The sequence below is a fragment of the Emys orbicularis genome, chromosome 7 (genome assembly GCF_028017835.1).
Source record: "Emys orbicularis isolate rEmyOrb1 chromosome 7, rEmyOrb1.hap1, whole genome shotgun sequence".
In the NCBI taxonomy this organism is placed as follows: domain Eukaryota; kingdom Metazoa; phylum Chordata; order Testudines; family Emydidae; genus Emys; species Emys orbicularis.
The window spans coordinates 108,537,802-108,559,392 of NC_088689.1; the positions used below are offsets into that span (position 1 = coordinate 108,537,802).

A 21,591-nucleotide genomic window follows, 5' to 3' on the forward strand; every position below is an offset into this window, starting at 1 on the left:
GGGGAGAGCTGAGGAAACAGCATGCTCAGTCTGTGTGGGTGTGAGCTCCTCATAGCACTTCTGCAGTGACATCCTCTAACCTATGAGTTATGTTGATGACCTCCAAAAGGAGTCCCATCCAGGTTTCTTCAGCCAAAGGAAGGTTGTTGTTAGTGTGCAATTAGAAGGGTCTATTTAAATCAGCAGTTGCAGAATGCTTCTTAAATCCTGGCTCACTTCCCTTAGTTAACTATAAGACCAGAGGTAGAGCGTTCTAACCAACACCTGTGAATTGGACCTTCCCCCACTATACACATCAGGGGTGCCCAGTCTCTTTTCAGGGATAATATATTTCTAAGAAAAAAATGGCAATTAAATGCTCAGATTACACAGAAATCACAGAAATTTAAAGGGGCTTTTTTGGAAGGCCTTTTGACTTTCTAGAGGGTCTGTAAAATGTCAAACTGCAGCAAGCCACATGCTGTCACCCAGTAGTCCTCTCAGAATATGCTGACATCCAAGAAATCCATGGCACATGCAGAGATTTGTATGTCAAACACTTTCATGCCCTCTTATGGTCATTTTCTTATTTTCCTAGTTTCCTCGAATTTCAGGAAATGTACCCAGATTCTTATACAGCCCCAGTCGTTATGCTAGCCCATATCTAGAATGCAAGGCCCTCAATCAAAGAAAGGGGGGGGGGGAACAGTCCTGAGTCCTTAGCCATTTCATATCTAGGAAATCAGAATCAAATTTGCCCACTTGACATTGTATAGCTAATGCACTAACCTTGGCCTCCTCTCTGTCCCTTCCACATGACAGTAAAGTTGAGCAAGTAGAAATGGGGGGGAGGGCGCTCCACTCTTTTTGGCTGTCCAGTTTGTTTAAAACTTCTCTTTCCAGAGCCTCCTCTCTTTAAATTTCACCTTCAGGCTTCCATTTCCCTTGCAAATGACATTCTATAAGCCACTGGACAATGCCATGTTACAAGTTATACTGTATCCCAAATGACTGAGTTTCTACCATCCTTGCCTGCCCAGCCTGGGCTAAAGCAGCGCAACAGGAAAATAAAGAAGTTAACAAATAAATAGACAAACTAAGAAACAGAAAATAACATGCTGTTCCCTGTTGAGTCTCTCTCAGTCTCGTGGGGCTGGGGGACAGAGACACTCACCTTCAGGGCAGGAATCTCCACATTATCACCTAGGCTAACGGAGCCAGAAAGAACAGTCCCTGTCATCACTGTGCCTTGACCCTTGATGGAGAAACAGTGGTCGATGGCCATAAGGAAGGGTCCCGTGGGATCTCTTGTTGGCAGGTAAGCCTGAGACTTCAGGACCTGAAAGATAGATAAAAGACGTACCGTTTCTTGGTGAAATGTCATGACAGGCATGATGCAAAAAGAGATGATTGATTCAATAAACTTGTAGTTTTACTGACTTCAGGAGTCCCACAACAAGCTTGAAATAGACCAATGTCAAATAAACTGGTCACGTTACAGAAGAGATGTACACTTAGAAGCAACAGGAGGGGATTTATTTTCTGCCACAGAAAGATTTGGTGCTGCACATTCAGCTTGGTTAGCAAAACTGTGCTACAGATAAAACTCCTATGAAACTAAACAGAAACACTGTGGCAAAAGAGAATGAAAAACCCTGCACTCCTTAGCTTAAAAATAATTGCCAATGCCATTTTAAAGTGCATTTTACCACTCCAGCGTCTCAGATTTGAAGGAGGAGAGTTTGCTATATACGTAATCTTAAAATGCCTCAGAAAACTCATCCCTGCCTCTATCCCGTAAGAAATATTGTATTGGAACAAGACAAGAGAATTTCAATCAGACTGATTTAGGATTTATGTTGACATTTCTTGGAGGAATAAACGATTTTCATAGCTCGCTCGCTCTCTCAAAAGCGCCATCTTCATTAAGCTCAGGATAAGCTTACCCAGGCTAGGATTTCACTGCATTTTACTAACAAAATGTTTGTTAAAATACAACAGCAAGATGAAAAAACCTTAATTATTGTGGGCTGCAGTAGTGTGGCCAGTAGTGGTTCAGGGACCTGGTTCACATCTCAATCCTAGTCCCCAGTTGCGAGAATTATGGTAATATATACTGAATATGGTACACTGTCAGTGTCTGCTCAGAAAAAGGCATACGACTGGAACAGTGGGTCAAGACTGAGATGCTCTGGTAGAAGAATGGGAGATAGGTCCAGAACTAAAATAGCAGGGATGAAATACTGAGGAACAGTGGCAGTGTTTGCACAGAACTTGTGTACTCTTACAGTACTGGGATTCCCTTGAGCAGAAACTGAAAGTTGTGCTAAATTATACAGTTGTTTTGACATGTAGATATGTCTCCTAGCAACAAGGATTTAACATCAAACCCAATGTCTCGTTACCCAGTATTTGAACCCAGATATCCAGAGTGAGCAACCCAATGCACTGCACACCCCATACTCTGACATGATAAGAATCTAGTAACACACTAAAATAACAGTCCAGTTTATTGTAGATAGGGGTGGTAGATGCACCTATAAAGGTTGTCCGACACTTCCCATTATAGCACGATGTGTTCAGTTGCTTACAACTTTGTCAAATTAACTGTCTGGGCTGAAATTTTACATGCTGGGTGTCTGCCTCAGGCTGAATTTCTTTGGAAAGTTTCAGCTAAAACAGTTCAGCCATTTCCAAGAATTAGGTTAGGAAAAACTATACTGTTTTGCCATTTAAAAAAAACCTGGCAACATTTTCTTTGAAAAGTTTTAACATCCCCGACTTGGGAACAGGGACTTGTAATTTTGCAGGGGGTAGCCTATATGCCAGGGATGTGCCTTTTGTTGTCCATGTGAAAATCCATTCATATTTGGTCAAGTTATAAGCTTTGAAAATATCTCAGTTTGCACATGCTCAGTAGACTTTAGAGTTTAGCAGCTAAAATGACTCTTCCCCTCACAGCTCCTACATGTGCCCAGACTGCGCATGTGTCATCCCCACATTGTAAATGAGCACGCTCAAGCCTATACCTACGGAGGCAAAACTAGAGTCTCCTGTAATTGCAACTCCTTGCTAGGGTCCAGGCAGGCACCAGAACTGCCAGAAGGAAGCCTGTCTCTTCTGTACTATTAATAACACCCCCCTGGCACCCAGCCAGCATGGAGGAGAAAACCACCTGATCCAAACACAGAGGGGACAAAAACTGGGGTAGGGAGAGAGTAAAATAGATTGGAACATGTAACCTAATGAGACTAGAACTGGAAGGGTTGGGGGCACTAGGACATACTGGGTAAAGAGACTGGGATTGTGAACCAGTGAGGGAGGGAATTAGGCTGACCAGATAGCAAGTGTGAAAAATCAGAACAGGGGGTGGGGGGTAATAGGAGCCTATATAAGAAAAAGCCCCAAATATTGGGACTGTCCCTATAAAATCGGGACATCTGGTCAACCTAGAGGGAATGGGGCAGAAGAGTAAGGAAGAAGAGACAGTTATGAAAAGGAGCAAGAGGGTTGGGGAGAACTGGGCTTGGCTGAGAAAAAAGACTGGGACAGAGGGATGGGAAACAAACAGAGAGAAACTGGGGGAAGGATGAGATTGGGACTTGGCTGTAGAGAGCCTGGAGGGGGAGACTAAGACTAGCTGGGCAAGGAGACTGGAACTAGGATGAGAAGCCTGAGAAATTGAGCCCGGGAACACAAAGAGAACAGAACTGGAATGAGGAGCAAGGGGAAAGGAAGAGACAGGACTAGGACGGAAACAGGCACAGGTTAAAGGGGTTGGAGGAACTCAAGATTCCCAAGACTCACCATTCCTGCTGCTGTCAGCAAACAGCCAGGAAACCCACTGGCAAAGTGGGTGCCTTATTTCCACAGGGCTGGTCCACATAAGAAGATGACAACCTATTATTGCTATTAGTTACTCCATTAGCTCAAGTGGCAGAGATCTCTGAGATAGATCAAAGGGTTCCAAACACTGATGATGACCCATGTAGATGACAATATGATGCCATATAATGGAATTTGGGTTTTTTAGTTTGCTTTTTTAAAAACCTGGGAAAGCTCACAAAAAGTAATGTTAAAAAACATTATTCAGGTTGCAAAGTTGAGCACTCAAAAGTTAGAAAATGACAAAACTAAGGTTTCCTGTGCAGCCTTAATTCAGCCCCCTTCTGCATATCCATTATATATAGTCTTTAACTGCATGATCAAATATTTTTATAATAGGACCCCTGTCTCATTCAGTGCCATAGGAAGGACCATGCTGTGGGAATGAATTAGCATGGTGTAGTGAAGGAGGCTGTTGTCTGTATGTCCTCAACCTCATTTGTTGAGAAGTTGGAAAGTGGTCTGATTTGCAGAAGTATTGAACACTCACAGCTGCAACTCTACTCAGTGGAATGCTATGAACATATGAAATTATATATAATGCTAAGTACTACAAAAAATCAGTTATAGGCATCTCAAATTGGGCACCCAAAATCAGCAGACAATCTCTCTGAACCTCAGCTCCACATAAATATCATGGGAATAATACTACCCCCCTCATTTCACAAGGGTGTTGTGAAAATAAAATCATTAATGTTTGTGAAGCACTCAAATGCTATAGTGATGAGTGCCCTTGAAAAGTCCATGAGGAATGAATAATTCTGTAGTCAGAACAAAGTTTGAATAATGCCCAGTAAATAAGGCGCCACACATTGAACAATGACGAGAAAATAAAATACTCAAATGCTGCTCATTAACTGAGTACCATCCATCCTGCACACTGAACGAGGCAGTGCTCATGTGGGGAAAAAAACTGATCATGTAATTAATGACTGTATCATAATGCATCCACAGAAGGGAGCCAAACTAAGATTTTCCAAATTTCCTAACTTTTGAGTGATTGAGTTTACAACCTTAATGTTTTTTGTTTGTTTTTTTTAAACTTAGCTGTTTCTGTAATTATAAAAAGATACCCTCCATGGATTTGGCAGAATTTTAAAACTAATTTTACTCACTACTCGTAACAATCCCTCACAATTTTACAAGAAACTTCTTTGCTTACCCATAACAAAAATCTTCCACCACTGAACATGTACTAGTTTCTTAGTATGTGGCTGGTTACTGCCACTGGGACTGAGCATGTTAGTTCTTTACGGCAGTTCTTCACTGAAAAAATCTGATACAACAATTCACCTTTTGGATCAAGCAGCCTTGACTTGTCTGTTCAATTAGAATGGATTCCTAAAGAAGTGCTTAGAACTCCCCACATTAATATCACATAAATTCATTAGAATTAAATATTATTACAGAAACACCAAAGAACTTAAGAAACTGGGCCATAATTTACAGTGTTTTCCTTTTTCATTACATGTACCTCAATTAGTTCAGAAACACCTAGTGGATTCACAGTCTCTGGGGCTTCTGGTCCACCTGGCTTAGCTGCAACAGCAGCAATAGGACACCCTTGGAACCTAAAAGAGAAAAGGAGCGTCCCAACATAAGACCACAAGTCCCCTGAACATACAAATAGAACATGGTAATAATCTGACAATCCACATGAGGAAATTGCCTTGGATACTGATTTATGTAGTTCTGCAATAATGAATTATTGACTTCTTCTGAGAATGTACTATTTGTGCCTCTGAATTTACTACTGAACCTTTAACACTGTTAATTTTTCTTTGTTGTAGTTTCTGGTCTGACTTCCCTGGGGAATAAATACACCTCTACCCCGATATAACACGAATTCGGATATAATGCGGTAAAGCAGCCCTCCGGGGGGGGGGGGCTGCGCACTCCGGTGGATCAAAGCAAGTTCGATATAACGCGGTTTCACCTATAACGCGGTAAGGTTTTTTGGCTCCCGAGGACAGCGTTATATAGAGGTAGAGGTGTAATAAGATTACAGCTTGCCTCAGAAGGCTATAGTTTAAGCAGGGGTCCAACTGGGCCCGCTTGTAGAGGGCTCAGTAAGCTGGACCTTTTTTCCTGGAGGGTTCCCATCTTGTGCTCCAGATTGTAAACTTTCATTAAAAAAAAAATTTGTTTTAAAAATCCTCTAGCTGTCATAACTGCAAGGACAACCTTCAAAATGTGAATCAGATATAAAACAGCGCTGTGATGTCTGACTGAGTCTACAGACACCCTGAAACCATAGTGTTGAGATTTGCCTCTACTCATATCAGGGGATGTGAACTCTGAAGCCTAATGATTATAATGTAAATGTCAACAGTGTTAACAATTTAACTGGTGATCAAAGCATACCAGAAAGAAGAGGTGAGTGGTTGTTTAACAGGCACCTTGTTTTGCCATCTCCAGTGAGAAAAGCTTAAGAGAATACCACTACGTCATCCAACTCAATCCTGGAGTTTAAGACTTCCTTTTGTAACCAATTTTATTCTTCAGCCCTGTAATATATAGTTTTTTTAGCAGCTGAAAGAATCTGTAATATTATACCTTTTGTGAGATGCAAACTATTGGTTTATCTCATCTAATAACTCATTTTGACAATGAATTTTTTTTAAAAACTTCTGAAAGGAAACAAAATGAAAACCTGCCTTTGTAAGGACCAGGACCTTAAATAGGCTAGAGTCTTTTTAAAAAGCCAAAACAACCCCCACACAGTCACAATGGCCAGTAAAATAAGATGATAAAAGCAGAAGAGCAGGAAAAAACCTTCAAATACTGTAAGTGTTCAGTTCTCATAAATACTCAATTACTGTACAACAGAGACAGGTCACAAAATCAGAGTGTATGGGATTCCTTTTGCTCTCCTCCTCTCCCAACTTAAACTTTTAGATTTTCATCTCAAAAGGCAAGAACTAGGGGGGGAATGACAGCTCACTGATAAAGAGAGAAGGATCACTAAATGTGCTCCCTCTGCAGAAGTTATCAAACACTAATCCAGTATACAAGGTATTTTCTCTGTTTATTTGCCATAAGCCTGAGGCTCCCAGGGACAAAGGATGATAAAAATGTGCACTGAGAATTCCAGCCATTAACCATAAAACTTCTGGAAATTCAATTATTTTTATCCAAACACTTTTGGGCAATAAACAAATTAATGCTGAACCAGGTGTCTCATTCCTTCCACACGAACCCCATGTAACATAAGCTAGAGGCGTCGCATGCTGCTTTTAGAAATACATTTAAATACAAGGGGACCCTATTAGAACTACTTTACTCCACCACAAATAACTTATTGCAAGTGGTGTCTCAGTCTCCACCAAACAAAGAGAAAGGCTAGTGTGGACAAGGAACCCAGGCAAAAAAACTACACTAATTTTGATTTTCTGGTGTGAAATATTTTTGCTTTGATTGATTTTAGGTGCCAATCTGCAGAACGGTCAACTGTAAATGAGGCCAAATTCTGAAAGCACCAAACCCGCAGAAGGATGACAGAGCTACTCTTACCATCCCTATTCTCTTTCTCCATTGCACTGAAGTCATGTGGCAGCAGCCGTAATATGTTGCTGTCAGGGTCTATAGCACTGTCCCCTCTACAGTTGCAACCATACTAGCAACCACACTTTATATTTGGTTGTTGATACAGGGCTTCACCCATAGAATGGACAGAACCAATATTTTAGTAACTGAGGTTTCCCCCAGGAACTATAGATGAGTACGTAAGGAAAAGCAGGCTGCCAAACGGTCTCAGCGGTGTCCCATAAATAGGAGTCATTTGGAAATGCAAAACCAGCTTAAATTGCCTGTGTTTGATAGCACAGAGTTGATGATGGGAAAGAGGCTGTCAGGAAATTAAGTATGTCTGCTGCACAGTGGGGTTGGCACTTTAGGACAAGCCCAGGTCAGCAATCCTTTTAAAAATTCACCAACAACAGATCTGATGTCCGAATGCTGAATCTTTTTGTGCATGGGTGGGGAAGACAACAGACATCTGATATATGAGCATCCCTGGGATCCGTAGTTCAAATGACTTCAACTAAAACATTATGAAAGACCACCTATCTCCATGGGGAAACCAGAGCAGTTGAGATCAGCTGAGAGGACCTTTTCTTAAATAGCAAGGGGGTGGAGAGAGAGCATTTGCAGGCAAGAGGTTTCACTCTAGAACTCAGTTCCCCCTTAGTTTGATCAAATCAGCCAACTTTCAGAGTATGCTCTGCAAGGCCTATTTGTGTTCCCCAGCTCTTAAGAAAGGATTGGGTTAAGAGGGTATATGTGCATTCAGTGCAGGGAAGTTCTGTGAGAAGACACTCTAGTTTCCTTCCAATATATTTATAATTTTAGCTTTCTGAATATAGGTTTGACCACAACCGAACTCCACAGACAATTAGATGTTGACCCTCATACAATAGGTCACTAGAAAAGTAATTTTTCCTCTTTATTTGCAGTATGTTCTCAAACTTTAACCTATGACCAGAGTGCCATGCAGGAGTAATGATCTCCATTCAGACAAAATAAAATTAATCTTTATTTTGTCATTTTGCTAGCATTTGAATAGTTTGCGAAGATAAACTATTATAAATCATTACTTTCTCAAAATTTAACTTATTTGTACCAAATAGAACTGTTTCTCAGATAAGAAATATGTAAAAATTGAAATATTATTTTCATTTCTGTTACAAGATAAGAGATGTGCAGTGGGTCAACCTTTCTAGCAAGTAAATAAAATTGTAGAAAAACTATGAGATAAAATTAAACCTTTAGGTTTAAGTTGTTCATTTTTGCAGTCTGATGGCCACTTCGGCTGTGAATAACAAATCTGAATTCTTATGCAACAGTCATGTAAGTGTGATCATTTTATCTGATCAATGAATTTTATTAACAAAAAGGCACAGCTAAGAAAACCTCATATATATTTGGTGTGATCAGAGATGGGGATTAAAAAAGTTTAAGCAATCTCAGACCAAGTTACAGGTATCTGCACCCATAAAAAGTAATAAAAATGGAGAGTTTCTCAATCTACATGACAGGGGAAAACAAGTTGCTTTATATTCGTTTGCTCTCTATGAAGGAGAGTCACAAGTTGCAGAATTTTGTCTCTGTACTATATACACAAGAGGAAACTTCAGTCTAGTGACCTCTATGCTGTACTGATCAAAAGGAAACAGACTAAAGAACAGAGAAGTTGATTTTCAGATTGCTCAGCTGAATGGGGACACTATCCTACTATCAAAAATAAGTTAAATATGAGGCGACTTACACAACCAAGCTCTGCTGGCTCCTCTAGCACTGTTAAAATCCTCACTCTACTTCTGCTCTTATGCCTGCCATTGGGAACAAATGTGATTTAGCAGCTAGGTAAGTATGAGTCAGAATTCTTTCCACAGCATGACCTTGGACAAAACACTTCAGCCATCTGTGCTTCAATTTCCTTATCTATAAAAAGAAGATAGTACCTTGCAGCCTTGCCCCTAGGGGAGTTGAGAGGCTACAAAACACATGTTACTTAATTCAAAAGTATTATTTTTATTGTACCAAACTGATAATCCCAATCTCAAACACATCTTCCATATTCTCATTTAAGCCATCCATCACACTGTTCTTTTCCCATTAAGACCAATCACACTTCTCACCTTCAATTCAGGAAAGACCCTAACTTCTCCTTCCTCTCTCTGCAGCTGACAAGATTCCCGGAGTGCAGAAAGTGTTACAACCCCATAAGCCAAAGGGCAGATTTTTTTTTTAAACCAGGAGATTTTACCTCCGTTGTTTTATCTGAGCTGAATTCAAAGAGAGCCTTTAAATTGATTAACTACCTTAATTCTGGTTTGTTTCTCACAGCATTACACTGAAGACGACTCTACAATTAAAATTTAGGGCAAAGTAGCTTATGGTGCTCAGGGGTGTGAAAAATCCACACATCTGAGCAACGTAGTTATGCCGACCTGACCCCATTGTAGATGCAACTAGGTCAACAGATGAATGCGTCCATCAACGTAGCTACCATCACTCAAAGGCACCGTTGCCAACTTTCACGCAGTAAATAGGCACCCCAACTTTCACAATAAGCCAAAAATCAAGATAATCCCATTTCAAAACAAGGCCGAAACAAGCCAATCCCTAAGAATCCCAACACTCTATGTGACTAGATCCCCCCGGCGTGCAGTCTGGGACTGTGGGTGGGCCCGCTGTGCACCCCTGGCTCTCTCCCCACCTTGCCCCTGCTTGCTGGGAGCCAATAAAAAAAAAAAAAAAAGATGCAACAAGCTACAAGGCAAAAACTAGCCAACAAGCAACTCGCAAGTCAATTAAGCCAAAAACAAGCCCAATTTCTGTGCTTTTTCTCCGGGTTCGGCATGTCTGCTCAAAGGTTGTGTTCCTACAGCAACAGAAAAATCCCTTTTGTCATTGTAGTCTGAAGGTATGTCTACACTGCCCACGTTATAGCGCGGCCGCAGCAGCGTAGTCATGCTTTATCGCCCAAATGAGGGGTGGAAGCTTTATCACCGGTGGTATGGCTCCCAGAGATAAAGCGCTGCCTATACAGGCGCTTTTCAGCGCTAAAACTTTTGCCGCTCAGGGAGGTGTTTTTTCACACCCTTAAACAACTAAAGTTTTAGCGCTGAAAGTGGCAGTGTAGACACTATGGGGTTAGGCCAGCATAGCTACAGCACATTAGCTATGCTGCTATGGTCCCCTTATTGTTGACATGGCCTTAGGAACAAAGCAGCCACCATGAGATCTTTAATGATCACAGTGAGCAGCTGGAGCACACAGCAGGGGAAGTGCAGCAAATTAACCCAAAAGAATAGCACAGAACTCACAAAGTTCTTGTCTACACTGAAAAACTGAGGTGTGTCAACTAACACATGTTAAATGGCACATTTTAAAACACCACTTAGCACCTAGTGTAGATAGAAACAGTTGTATTTAAAAATATGTCAACTAGCTATGATCAATGCTAGGCACTTGAGCAACCACCCTCTGGAGTTGTCTCAAACTGGGCACCAAAAATCAGAGCAATGAAAAGTCACTTTTAAAAATCTTGCTCAGGGGTCAGATGCAAAATTTAAGATAGGGTTTTAATTTCTTGGGGCGAGGGAGGGGGGGACGACATACACCTCTATCCTTTTCTATGGATCCATACATGAGATCTCTTTATGCCTGTGTCTGATCTAACCAAGGTGTATGTGAAAGCATCTTTGAGAAGTATGTGGATGTACAATAAAAGTTTTCTTACATTAGAAGAACATCTTTGGTAACTTACTTTGTATTTTCCAGAGTCTTCTGCATTTTCTTCGTCATCTTCTCAATGGCAGCTTGTCTCTTCCCCTCTGGAAGAAGGTCTATTTTGTTCAGAACTACTACCATCTTCTGGCAGGCGATTTGCCCAATCACCAAGCACTCTGCTGACTGAGTCTGCATCCCTTTTGTCACATCTATGACGAGCATCATCAAATCAATAATCTGGGCACCTGGAAGAGAAGTCAACATCAGTATCATACCTGTATGAAAGAGTTAGAGACCTCTTTCTAAAGTGTGTTTCTGTAAACCCTGTCCATAATGTAGCGATACATACACTCACACAAATAAAACATGAAGCCAAGGTGAAAACGGAAAGCATGTTTTTGTTCAATGCCATTTGAAAACTCAAGGAATTGCAAGCTCCAGTATAATTACACAAAGAAATCCAAGGTTGTTAGACTAAAAAGTTTACCTTTTGCACCACAGTGACAGTCTCACATTAAGGACTTGGGCAATATATTTGTTATAGAACTGATCTTTGCTCTAGCACAAACATAAGACATACATCTCAGCTAATTCAGTAACACACTGTAAACCGAGATTAATATGCTACGAGATCATATATACACTGTTTACATTGGGTCACACACCACAGTGAGGGCAACGGGGTTAGACATTTCATGCTGCTGCAAAGGTAAACACATTTTACTACAGGAGTATAATGCTGAGTCTTCATTAGATCTTTCCATAATTACTAACATGATTATTTCTCAGTATCCTCTTTTGATTGTAATCTATGTTTCATTGTTTGTTTGAAGACAAAACCAAAGAGCTGAAACTCTTATTTGCAGAGCTATATTAACATTTTTAAGGGTACTGTTGCATAAAGAAGAAAATGAAGTCACAATGGTCTAGGCTCCATAAGAATCACAGTAAAAACAAAGTAGTAAAATTAAGTGTCAACATCACAGAACAAAACCACTAAGGAAAGAAATGTTTCACGCTCCTAAGTGTGTGCAAACAAATGGAAAGTTCAGAAATACTTGAGAGTACTCATTTAAAAGTGCAGAAAAAAATATCTGCCACCTTCCCCTCATGACATCTTTAAAGGTTTGAAATAAAAATACTAGCTTGGGACATTTAAACAGTGATATCAAGGGAGCTGCATGTGTGCTCAGCACCTTTGAAAATCAAACCACTTTTACATAGGTATTTAAGTATGGATTTAGAAGCCTAACTTTAGGTACCCAGGTTTGAAAATTTTGGTCTTAGTCTATAAAATGAATAAAAGAGGTTCAATGCAAGTGTGAAGGGAGAACACCAGCAAATAAACCAGTGATGGCCAAAAACTATTACAACTGTGACAAGGATAAACTGGGATCCTTCAAATAGGTTAATTTTCCCTTTTCAAGATCTCCTTTGGAGCTTTATTGAACAACATTCTGGGAAACATCAGCCAAAAGAGGGGTGTGCAGGATTCACTGTAAGAACATAAAAGAATGAAAAGGTGATGAAGAAATAACCCAACCCCTGCTGGAACAGTAAACTTGTTCGTTCCCTCTTCCACATGCTGACAATAATAGTTTTGTGTTTGGATGTTAAGAAGCAAAAAAGCAGAGGAGGGGAAGCTGAATGAGTGACATAATTTGACAAAGATTATGGTTACATAGTTTTCGGTGCTCTATGGCAGTGTTTTTCAACCACTGTTCCGCGGCACACTAGTGTGCCGCGAGATGTTGCCTGGTGTGCCGTGGGAAAAAAATATTAAACCATGCTTGAATGTCGGAACTGGTTACTAAAATTTTTGAATCCCACCACTGATGTTAAGGACTATAAATAGCTCCGGTGTCACTGTTACACTAACAGGAGGAGGACAGGAGGAGACATCGCAGTAGATCGCCGATGAGCAGAAGAGCGCCAATGGATCTGGATTTGGAGGAAACATGAGCAGAAGAGCGCTGACTGATGGATCTGGATGGAGACATGCGCAGAAGAGTGCTGAGTGTGACGGACAGCGGCTATCTGGAGGAGACAAGCGCAGTAAGTACTGAGTGACAGTGAGATACTGCAGTGATGGACAAGTTTTTGAAAAGGAAAGAACTGGACTCTGAACAAAATTTGGAGCCAGATGAGAGCCCAAGTATGAGTGGGGATCAAAAGAAAGCAAAGATGGTTAGCTCAAGCAAATTCTCTGGCACAAGGCAATATAGCGAAAGCTATATTTCATTTGGATTTACTTTCACCGGAGATGCAAACAAACCAACTCCACTGTGCGTGGTGTGTGGTGAAAAGCTAGCTAACAGTGCTATGGTCCCAAGCAAACTTAAACGCCATCTCCAAACGAAACACCCTTCGCTTCAAAACAAGAATGCGGACTATTTTGTTCGCCTGCGTGAAAACACGGAGAAACAGGCAACTTTCATGAGAAAAACCACAAAGGTAAATGAAAGAGCTCTTAAAGCTAGCTATCAAGTTGCTGAACTTATAGCCAAGTCAAAAAAGTCGCACACTGTGGCAGAGACATTAATACTTCCCGCCTGCAAAGCTATTGTAGAGGAGATGCTCGGACCTGAAGCAGCTAAGGAAATAGCCAAAGTCCCTCTCTCAGACAACACAATTTCCAGACGTATTAATGACATGTCTGCAGACATCGAAAGTGTGGTTTTGGAAAAGATCCGTATCAGTGAGAAATTTGCATTGCAACTTGACGAGTCTACTGATATCAGTGGACATGCTCAACTCTTGGCCAATGTGCGTTTTGTTGATGGTGATGCAATTAGAGAAAACTTCTTTTTTTGCAAGGCATTGCCAGAAAAAACAACAGGAGAAGAAATTTTTCGGGTCACATCAGAATACCTTGAACAAGGAGGACTTAAGTGGGAAAACTGCACAAGTGTCTGCACCGATGGAGCTGCAGCCATGGCTGCAGAAATTTTTCATATTTCTGTTTACTTACTATTTCATAATAAAGTAATTATAAAATACTTTCTTTGTGTTTATTTGATTCCTATTCAAGAGAATTACTTTATATATAGTCAATATAGGCACAGAGTTAAATTTTTTAACATTTTCTAATGGTGGTGTGCCTCGTGATTTTTTTCATGAAACAAGTGTGCCTTTGCCCAAAAAAAGGTTGAAAAACACTGCTCTATGGTAAGACTGGATAATCGTTTTTGACTGGTGTGCAGGAATAGCTGCATTAACAGGATACTTCAGAACAAGAGGGAGATTTAGGAAACATTCTGCCCTTTAAATTAGTGAGAGCTGAGCTTCGTCCTCTTCTGCTGGTGTCCAAAACTTGGCATAGAAGGAAGTGCTTTTCCAAAAATACTAACATTCAAACTGCCAAATGGTCATTTTAATCAATTCTAAATACATTAAAATAAGTTTTTAAAGTCACGTGATGTATATACTTTTCTGACGTTGAGGGAATTGATTAAACACCACAGTATATTGTCATTCTGCCTTGAATTAAAGCATGTACAGTACGTGCACTTCAGATCTCTGCAACAGCTGAACAAATACAGGCAGATTTCCCACATCCCCACTCCTTCACCGAGAGGAATGTAATTCACTTGGAGTCTAAATTTATCTAGAGTTCTCATGGCCTCATTTTTCCTCCAATTTTTATTAGTAGTATTATCACAAGTTCTAAATATTATTAAGTGAAGATTCCCATTATTGACTAAACTGGTTTTCAGATAGGGTTCTGATGGCTGGACAGCTCTGGACCATACTACGCACACATTCAGGACCCTTCTATCTCTTTCCTGCTAGGATATCGATACACATAACTGATCAGCAAACAGACAAAGATGTGCATCAATGCCACTCACATACTCAGAAGCTGTTTCAGAGGAGCATGTTGTAAATGAAGCACTAGAAAGCCATGTGCAATGGACCTTAATATAGCAAAGCTCAATCTAACAAGGTAAAGGTCTACAGCTGAACTAGTAGAGAGTTGCAGTGATCTACAAAACGTCTTTCAAGAATAACAAAATGCTAAAAGAAACTAACGTGACAAATCTAGCATCATTATTTACAGTACTCAGGATTCCAGTTTCTAGTGCTTCTAATATTTTCCTGAAACTTTTATTAAGAAATTGACATAATTGTTCCTTTTCTCTCTCCTCCCCCGACCCCCACTTTTTTGCTTAATCTTCACCATAGGCCATCACATGGAAACAGACAGACTTGTTTATAATTCCCATGAACTCAGGATAGGAAATCATTCTGAGAGTGGATTTCATGGGTGAGTGAGTGGGTGGGAATTGCAGCAGCAAAAATTAACAGTTATAAATGACTACTTTCAATCTATCAAAGCTTTTCATCTTGTAATACTGCACGAAGACTCCTTTTAAGCTACAGCAGGATCATTATCATAGCATTGTAGTTAGCACAGCATTTTCTCATGCAGTATCTCAATCATTTAAAAAATTGCATGAGGCAAGCTTAGCATATTGTTATCCCTCCAAATGCATTTTCTGTTTTTGTTATTGCAGAAGTTGTTTTACTCCTTTAAGCAGTTTTTAATTACACTATAAAATAGCATTAAACCGCATTTTTGAGGGAACGGGAGGGGGCTTGGAGGCACTAAACTCCATACCAAAATGGCTTAAATTTAATAAGAAGAAAAAGGATGCAGATAGATAGTTCTGAATGTGAACAAGTCTCAGTACTTTAAGTGAGGTAAAAATATTTTAAATTAGTTAATATTTGAACAATTAAAAACACTAGTTCTAAGCACACACAGCAGGGGGAGATTGGTTTGTTTTTACAACTGTAATGAAAGGATGTTTTGTACTAAGCTTTATTGCACACATACTCTTCCTACATTGCTGATACCTGTTCAATGAATGTGAATGAACCAACTTCTTGGCTGATTTTAACATTATTAGCTATCATTATATTTAAGATATGTAACCATTAACATAATGGTGGATGCACTGTATGCTTTAGCTCACCCTCTTCCAACTAATTACTATGACAAGGTAAATATGGGTCTCGAGAGACACTCTAGGCCAAATTTTGATCTCAGTTAGTCCAGATTTAAACCAGGGTAACTGAGATCAGAATCTTGCCTTTGAGAACGGTGGCTAATCTGACACCATATGTTCTACAATATCTAAGCCCACTGACAAAAGATAAAGATTGCACTGCAGCCTTCACGTGCAGTGTCTATACAAATGCTAATTTATGTTGCAGCCTTAATGGCATTTTATTGCAGTTTCTTTCAATAACTTTATTATAAGCAAACATTACATATGCCACTAATTGTGATATTTATGCATCTATTAGCACCTCCAGACAATTTTTTTAACATATGAAGCCCTTAAAATGTAAGGATCACTAGGGTTTCTGCTGAGGTTTATTTAAGAAACCAAAAGCAGCACCAAAGTCAAAATATGAAATTATTAAATAAAAATAATTGCATCAAATATAAACCAACAATTTTCATGGAAGGAGTAAGAAAAATAAATATGTAAATGTTGGCCAGATGACAGCTGAAGGGTGTAAACACCAAGGTACAAGAAGAATTGTTTAGGTTGACTATTGGGAAAAATCTAAATGATGAAATTTATTAGGTCCCTGTTGCACAACCTTTGCATCACAGAAGGTCAAAAGGCAACTAACCAGGAGTCCAAAGTCCACACGTGTATACAATATTTTTATATAAGATTTTAATGCACACAATTTTGTGTGCAGAGATAGATGCACACAATTTTTTTTCTGTTTAGAGAATGCTGTAAGTATAAACAGCACTTTAACTTCTTGATATCTAGCTTTATCCTGGAGGTGGCCACAATAAAGCTCTTTAGGACAGGGACTGTCTTTGCATTGCATACGTGAGCAGCACCTAGCACAATACAGCCCTAATTGGGATGCCTAGACACTACAACAATAAAAATAACAAACAATAATAATGATGAAATGATTGACAAGAGCAGTTCAGATAAGGGGAGCAGGTGCAGAATGTCTACTAGGAACAACTTAAAGGTAAAGATAAGAAACACAGAGAGAGAGGAGAGGAGAGATGAGGGATAAGTGAATAACCCAAGGAGACAGCTCCTATAGGGCATCCAAGAAATGACACATTGATCCAAGACTTCCTGATAAAAACAATTATACACTCATGGTAAAGATTTGTTAGTCTCATTATACTATCAGCTCTCTAGAGCAGGGACCTTGCCTTCTCTATGTTCTATACAGTGCTTAGCATGCTGACTGGGCTCAATTAATAAAATAAAGAAATAATGTTATATAATAATAGTAATAATGTATAACAGAAGGTATCCTGTGAACAAAGGACAGTTCACACATTTTGGCAGAGTACCTAGATAGAATGGCAAGCATCAACATCTTCATTGCAATCATGGAACAAAGGGGAAGATGAAGACCGCTCCAACACACTTATTTAGACTGCAGACTCCTCAAGGCATTGACCATGTCTTCATACGTCTTTGTACAGTCCTTAACACAATGTGGTTCCTAAGGCTGATGGGCCCATTGGGCACTATCATATTATAACTAATGAAATAATAAATAAATAAATAATAACAGTAGTTTTCCAATTTTCCCCACCCTTCAGATGACTTCAAAAGGGACAGATCTTCTCACTGACACACCTCTCTTCTCTATTCCCTAGTCCTCCTCTTCTTAATTCTCAAATTTGGTTTCATTCTGTAGAAGGGCTACTTAAACCACTTCAATCCATGGATCATAGCTGTAGAGCTACTGGAGTAGAGTAATCTGGAAAAGTCAGCTAAGATGCACAGGAGGTGAATATAATAGCCAGACTTCGCCTCATGAAAATCAGAAGCTCACTTGGAGCAAAAATGGCAAAGCTACTAACAGCATATACTGGAAAGAGGCAATCTCACTGAATTTCAGTATTGTTTTAAAAATATCTTACAGGTAATAAAGGAGATGTGAGAAACTAACAGCCTCATGTTTACAGGTTAAATGGTCTTCAAAACACCAAGCAACCAACTCACCACAATGTTGAATTTCAGTCAACAAAAAGAACTGAAACATTTATATGTTATTTTCTACTATATCTCAGGACTTCAGGAATAGGGAAACAACAAGTAAGGATGAACCTATATAAATGTACTACTATGTATATAATCTCACTTGAAGAAAGCTTTTAATTCAGGTATTGAAAACATCATCACTGCCATAGCAGTAAGGACATCAAAAACAATTACAGGAATAAACAAGGTGATGATATCTCACCCAAAACCAGAGTGGATAAAAATCAATGATTTAAAAAAAAAAATCGGATTTTTTTTTATTTAAATCGGATTTTTTGGATAAAATGCTTTTTGAGGAAAAACCCTATCTAAAGATAGTTTTAATTAAGATACATTATAGCTCAAAGATATCTCATCATGGAATAGGGATTATAAATTCTAATTCTATAGTATGAGACAATATATTCATGTAATGTTTAAGAAAAGTTTTGTAAATGAGTTCCAATAGTTCATGGATTAGAGACCCAATTTTATGAAGTTACAGGGGCTTCTGTATAGATTATTTAGGTTAATCTTTCTATCTACCCAATCAGACTCAGTGCTCAGTCTAGGAGATACCATCAGAGATGCTTAGTTTTGCAGTTCTCAAACCGTGGATTTGTGTCTCCAGAGATAACATGCTTGTTAACAGCAAAAATGTTTTTAAATAAATAATATATAGAGGTGAGAAATAACAGACCTCAACCCTATTGTCCCTCTGCAAACATCCCTTACCTCTCTCTAAAAGTGCAAAGTTTCAAATAGTTCAATGAATAGAAGATTGCTGGGGGCAGAATAGATCTGGACAAGGAGAAGAAGTCTGGAGACAAATGTGAGAAGGGAGGGACAGGCAGCAGAAACAAAAGTGAAACTGTTTGAGCAGCATATTCCAGAAGTCTTGAGGTCTTTCTGAGTGTAGCCTTCATTGACTTGAGATTTACCATACCATTCTCGCACTAGAAGGGAAGTCTTATAATGGCAGCAGGCTGTAAAAGAGACCCAGTTTTCGAATATTTTCATGTAGTTCCTCTACCTGTGGGTAAGACAGACATGCGTGCAAAATGCAAACGGTGAAACAAAGAAATGCAAGGCCTGGTTGCCCCAATGAAACAACATCATGAGAAGTGTTCCCTCTCAGGAGGAAGCTGCGTTGAAGATGATGAAAGGAACATGTCTGAACATGCAGGATCTTCAGGTTGGTAAACTTTTATTTCATACTTCTTTCTTAAGGACTGCCTGTCTTCCTTCTGGACTATTCTTGAATTCTCATGTTTGAGCAAAAAATATAGTTATTACTCTATGGTACTATCATTTTAGATGCAGTTGTGATAAAAAAATAAATAGCTGAAATAAGCAGATCTTCCTTTTACTATTTCACCTTTAAAGTAGTACTGAATGTCAGTGAATGCAATGAGTAATACTACATTAGCAGTATGATAATAATTAAATAACTGCATGGACTTATTTTGTTTAGGAGACTCCATCCTCAACATACAGGATTCTGAAGACTATCCACCTTCAAAATCACCACCATTTTCTACCGTTTCAGAGTTATCTGCCAATGATAGTGTTTCAGTCACATCATGTATGTCACATAGCCACAGTATATCACCTGTAGCAAAAAGAAAAAAAAATCTCCATCATCCAGGAACAACCATAGATAAGTTTGTGATATGAACCAGATTACAAAAAGAGGTAATTGATGAAAAAATTGCCCGGTTTGTTTATACAACAAACTCTCCTTTCCGTATGATTAAGACCAGGATACAGTCCACCCAACAGAACAGATGTCACAAGCAAATTGCTGGATAAAGTGTATGAAAGAGAAATTGAGCAGTGTGCAAAAGGTCTAGAGGGTAAATTGTTAACCTGAGTCTTGATGGGTGGAGCAATGTTCACAATGATCCTGTTGTATGTGCTTGTGTGACAACAGAAGAAGGGAATGTCTTCCTTATAGAAACAATTGATACATCAGGAAATGCACACACAGCAGAATACTTACAAGTAGCAGCAGTAAAAGCTATAACAAACTGAAAAAAAATCAAATGTCTAGTACGCAGCTTGGTCACAGACAATGCTGCAAATGTAGCCAAGATGAGAAGAAATTATTTAGAAGAGAGTCCCAAGATAATAACATATGGTTGCAGCGCTCATTTGATGCACCTCCTAGCTAAAGACTTCAGTGTTCCAGAAATAAAGACTGTTGTTGTTGAAACTGCAAAATACTTCCATAACAACCACTTTGCAGCAGCTGCTGTGAAAAAAGTGGGAGGAACCACGCTAACTCTCCCACAAGACGTGCGATAGAACATAGTAGTGGACTGTTTTGAGCACTGTCATAACTATAAAGGGAAGGGTAACAACCCTCCTGTGTACCATACTATAAAATCCCTTCTGGCCAGAGACACCAAAATCCTTTTACCTGTAAAGGGTTAAAAAGCTCAGGTAACCTGGCTGACACCTGACCCAAAGGACCAATAAGGGGACAAGATACTTTCAAATCTTAAGGGGAAAAGGCATTTGTTTGTGCTCTTTGTTTTGGAGTTGTTCGCTCTTGGGACTAAGAGGGACCAGACATCAATCCATGCTCTCCAAATCTTTCTGAACAAGTCTCTCATATTTCAAACTTGTAAGTAACAGCCAGGCAAGGCGTGTTAGTTCATCTTTGTTTTCTCACATTGTAAATGTTCCTTTTCCTAGAGGGTTTACCTCTGTTTGCTGTAATTTTAAACCTAAGGCTAGAGGGGGTTTCTCTGGGCTCTTTAAATCTAATTACCCTGTAAAGTTATTTTCCATCCTAATTTTACAAAAATAATTTTTACCTTTCTTTAATTAAAAGTCTTCTTTTTAAAAACCTAATTAATTTTTCCTTGTTTTAAAATCCAAAGGGGTTGAATCTAAACTCACCAGAAATTGGTGGGAGAAAAGAAGGGGAATGGTTAATTTCTCCTTGTTTTAAGATCCAAGGGTTTGGATCGGTGTTCACCAAAAAATTGGTAAAAAAAGTCTCTCAAGGCTACCCACGGAAGGGTTATAGTACTTGGGAGGGAAATATTCTGGGGGGGGAGGTAAACAAAGTTTCCCAAATAACTCAAATAATTTGGGTGGTGGCAGCAAAACCAAATCTAAGCCGGTAGTTAAACTTAAAGGTTCTCATGCAGGTCCCCACATCTGTACCCTAGAGTTCAGCGTGGGGAAGGAACCTTAACAAGCACTATATCAAGAACTGGCCTAATCTGATGACAGTTTGTGAACAAAATCGTTAAACAGATGGCAGTGTCACAGCCAAAGTTCTCAACATTGGGTTTAAGAGAAATGTTGAAAACATGCTGAGTACCCTGAAGCCTATTTCTGTAGCCTTGAACAAAATGCAGGGAAATAGCTGTTTTATTGCTGATGCTGTTGAAATTTGGAAGGAACTGAGCAAGATCTTTAAAAGATAAATATGCAATGACAGTCAAAT

General features: G+C 39.3%; 1 protein-coding gene across 1 annotated transcript in view; it reads right to left on the bottom strand.

The window, feature by feature from the left end:
* EEFSEC (eukaryotic elongation factor, selenocysteine-tRNA specific) overlaps positions 1–21,591 on the bottom strand; it is a 176,980-nt gene that overhangs the window by 110,145 nt on the left and 45,244 nt on the right. Inside the window, exons 2-4 of the mRNA XM_065408075.1 lie at positions 11,138–11,345; positions 5,339–5,435; positions 1,154–1,318 (exon numbers count right to left, since the gene is read on the bottom strand). Of these exons, the coding sequence (XP_065264147.1) occupies positions 1,154–1,318; positions 5,339–5,435; positions 11,138–11,345 (470 nt within the window). The remainder of the gene's footprint in view (positions 1–1,153; positions 1,319–5,338; positions 5,436–11,137; positions 11,346–21,591) is intronic.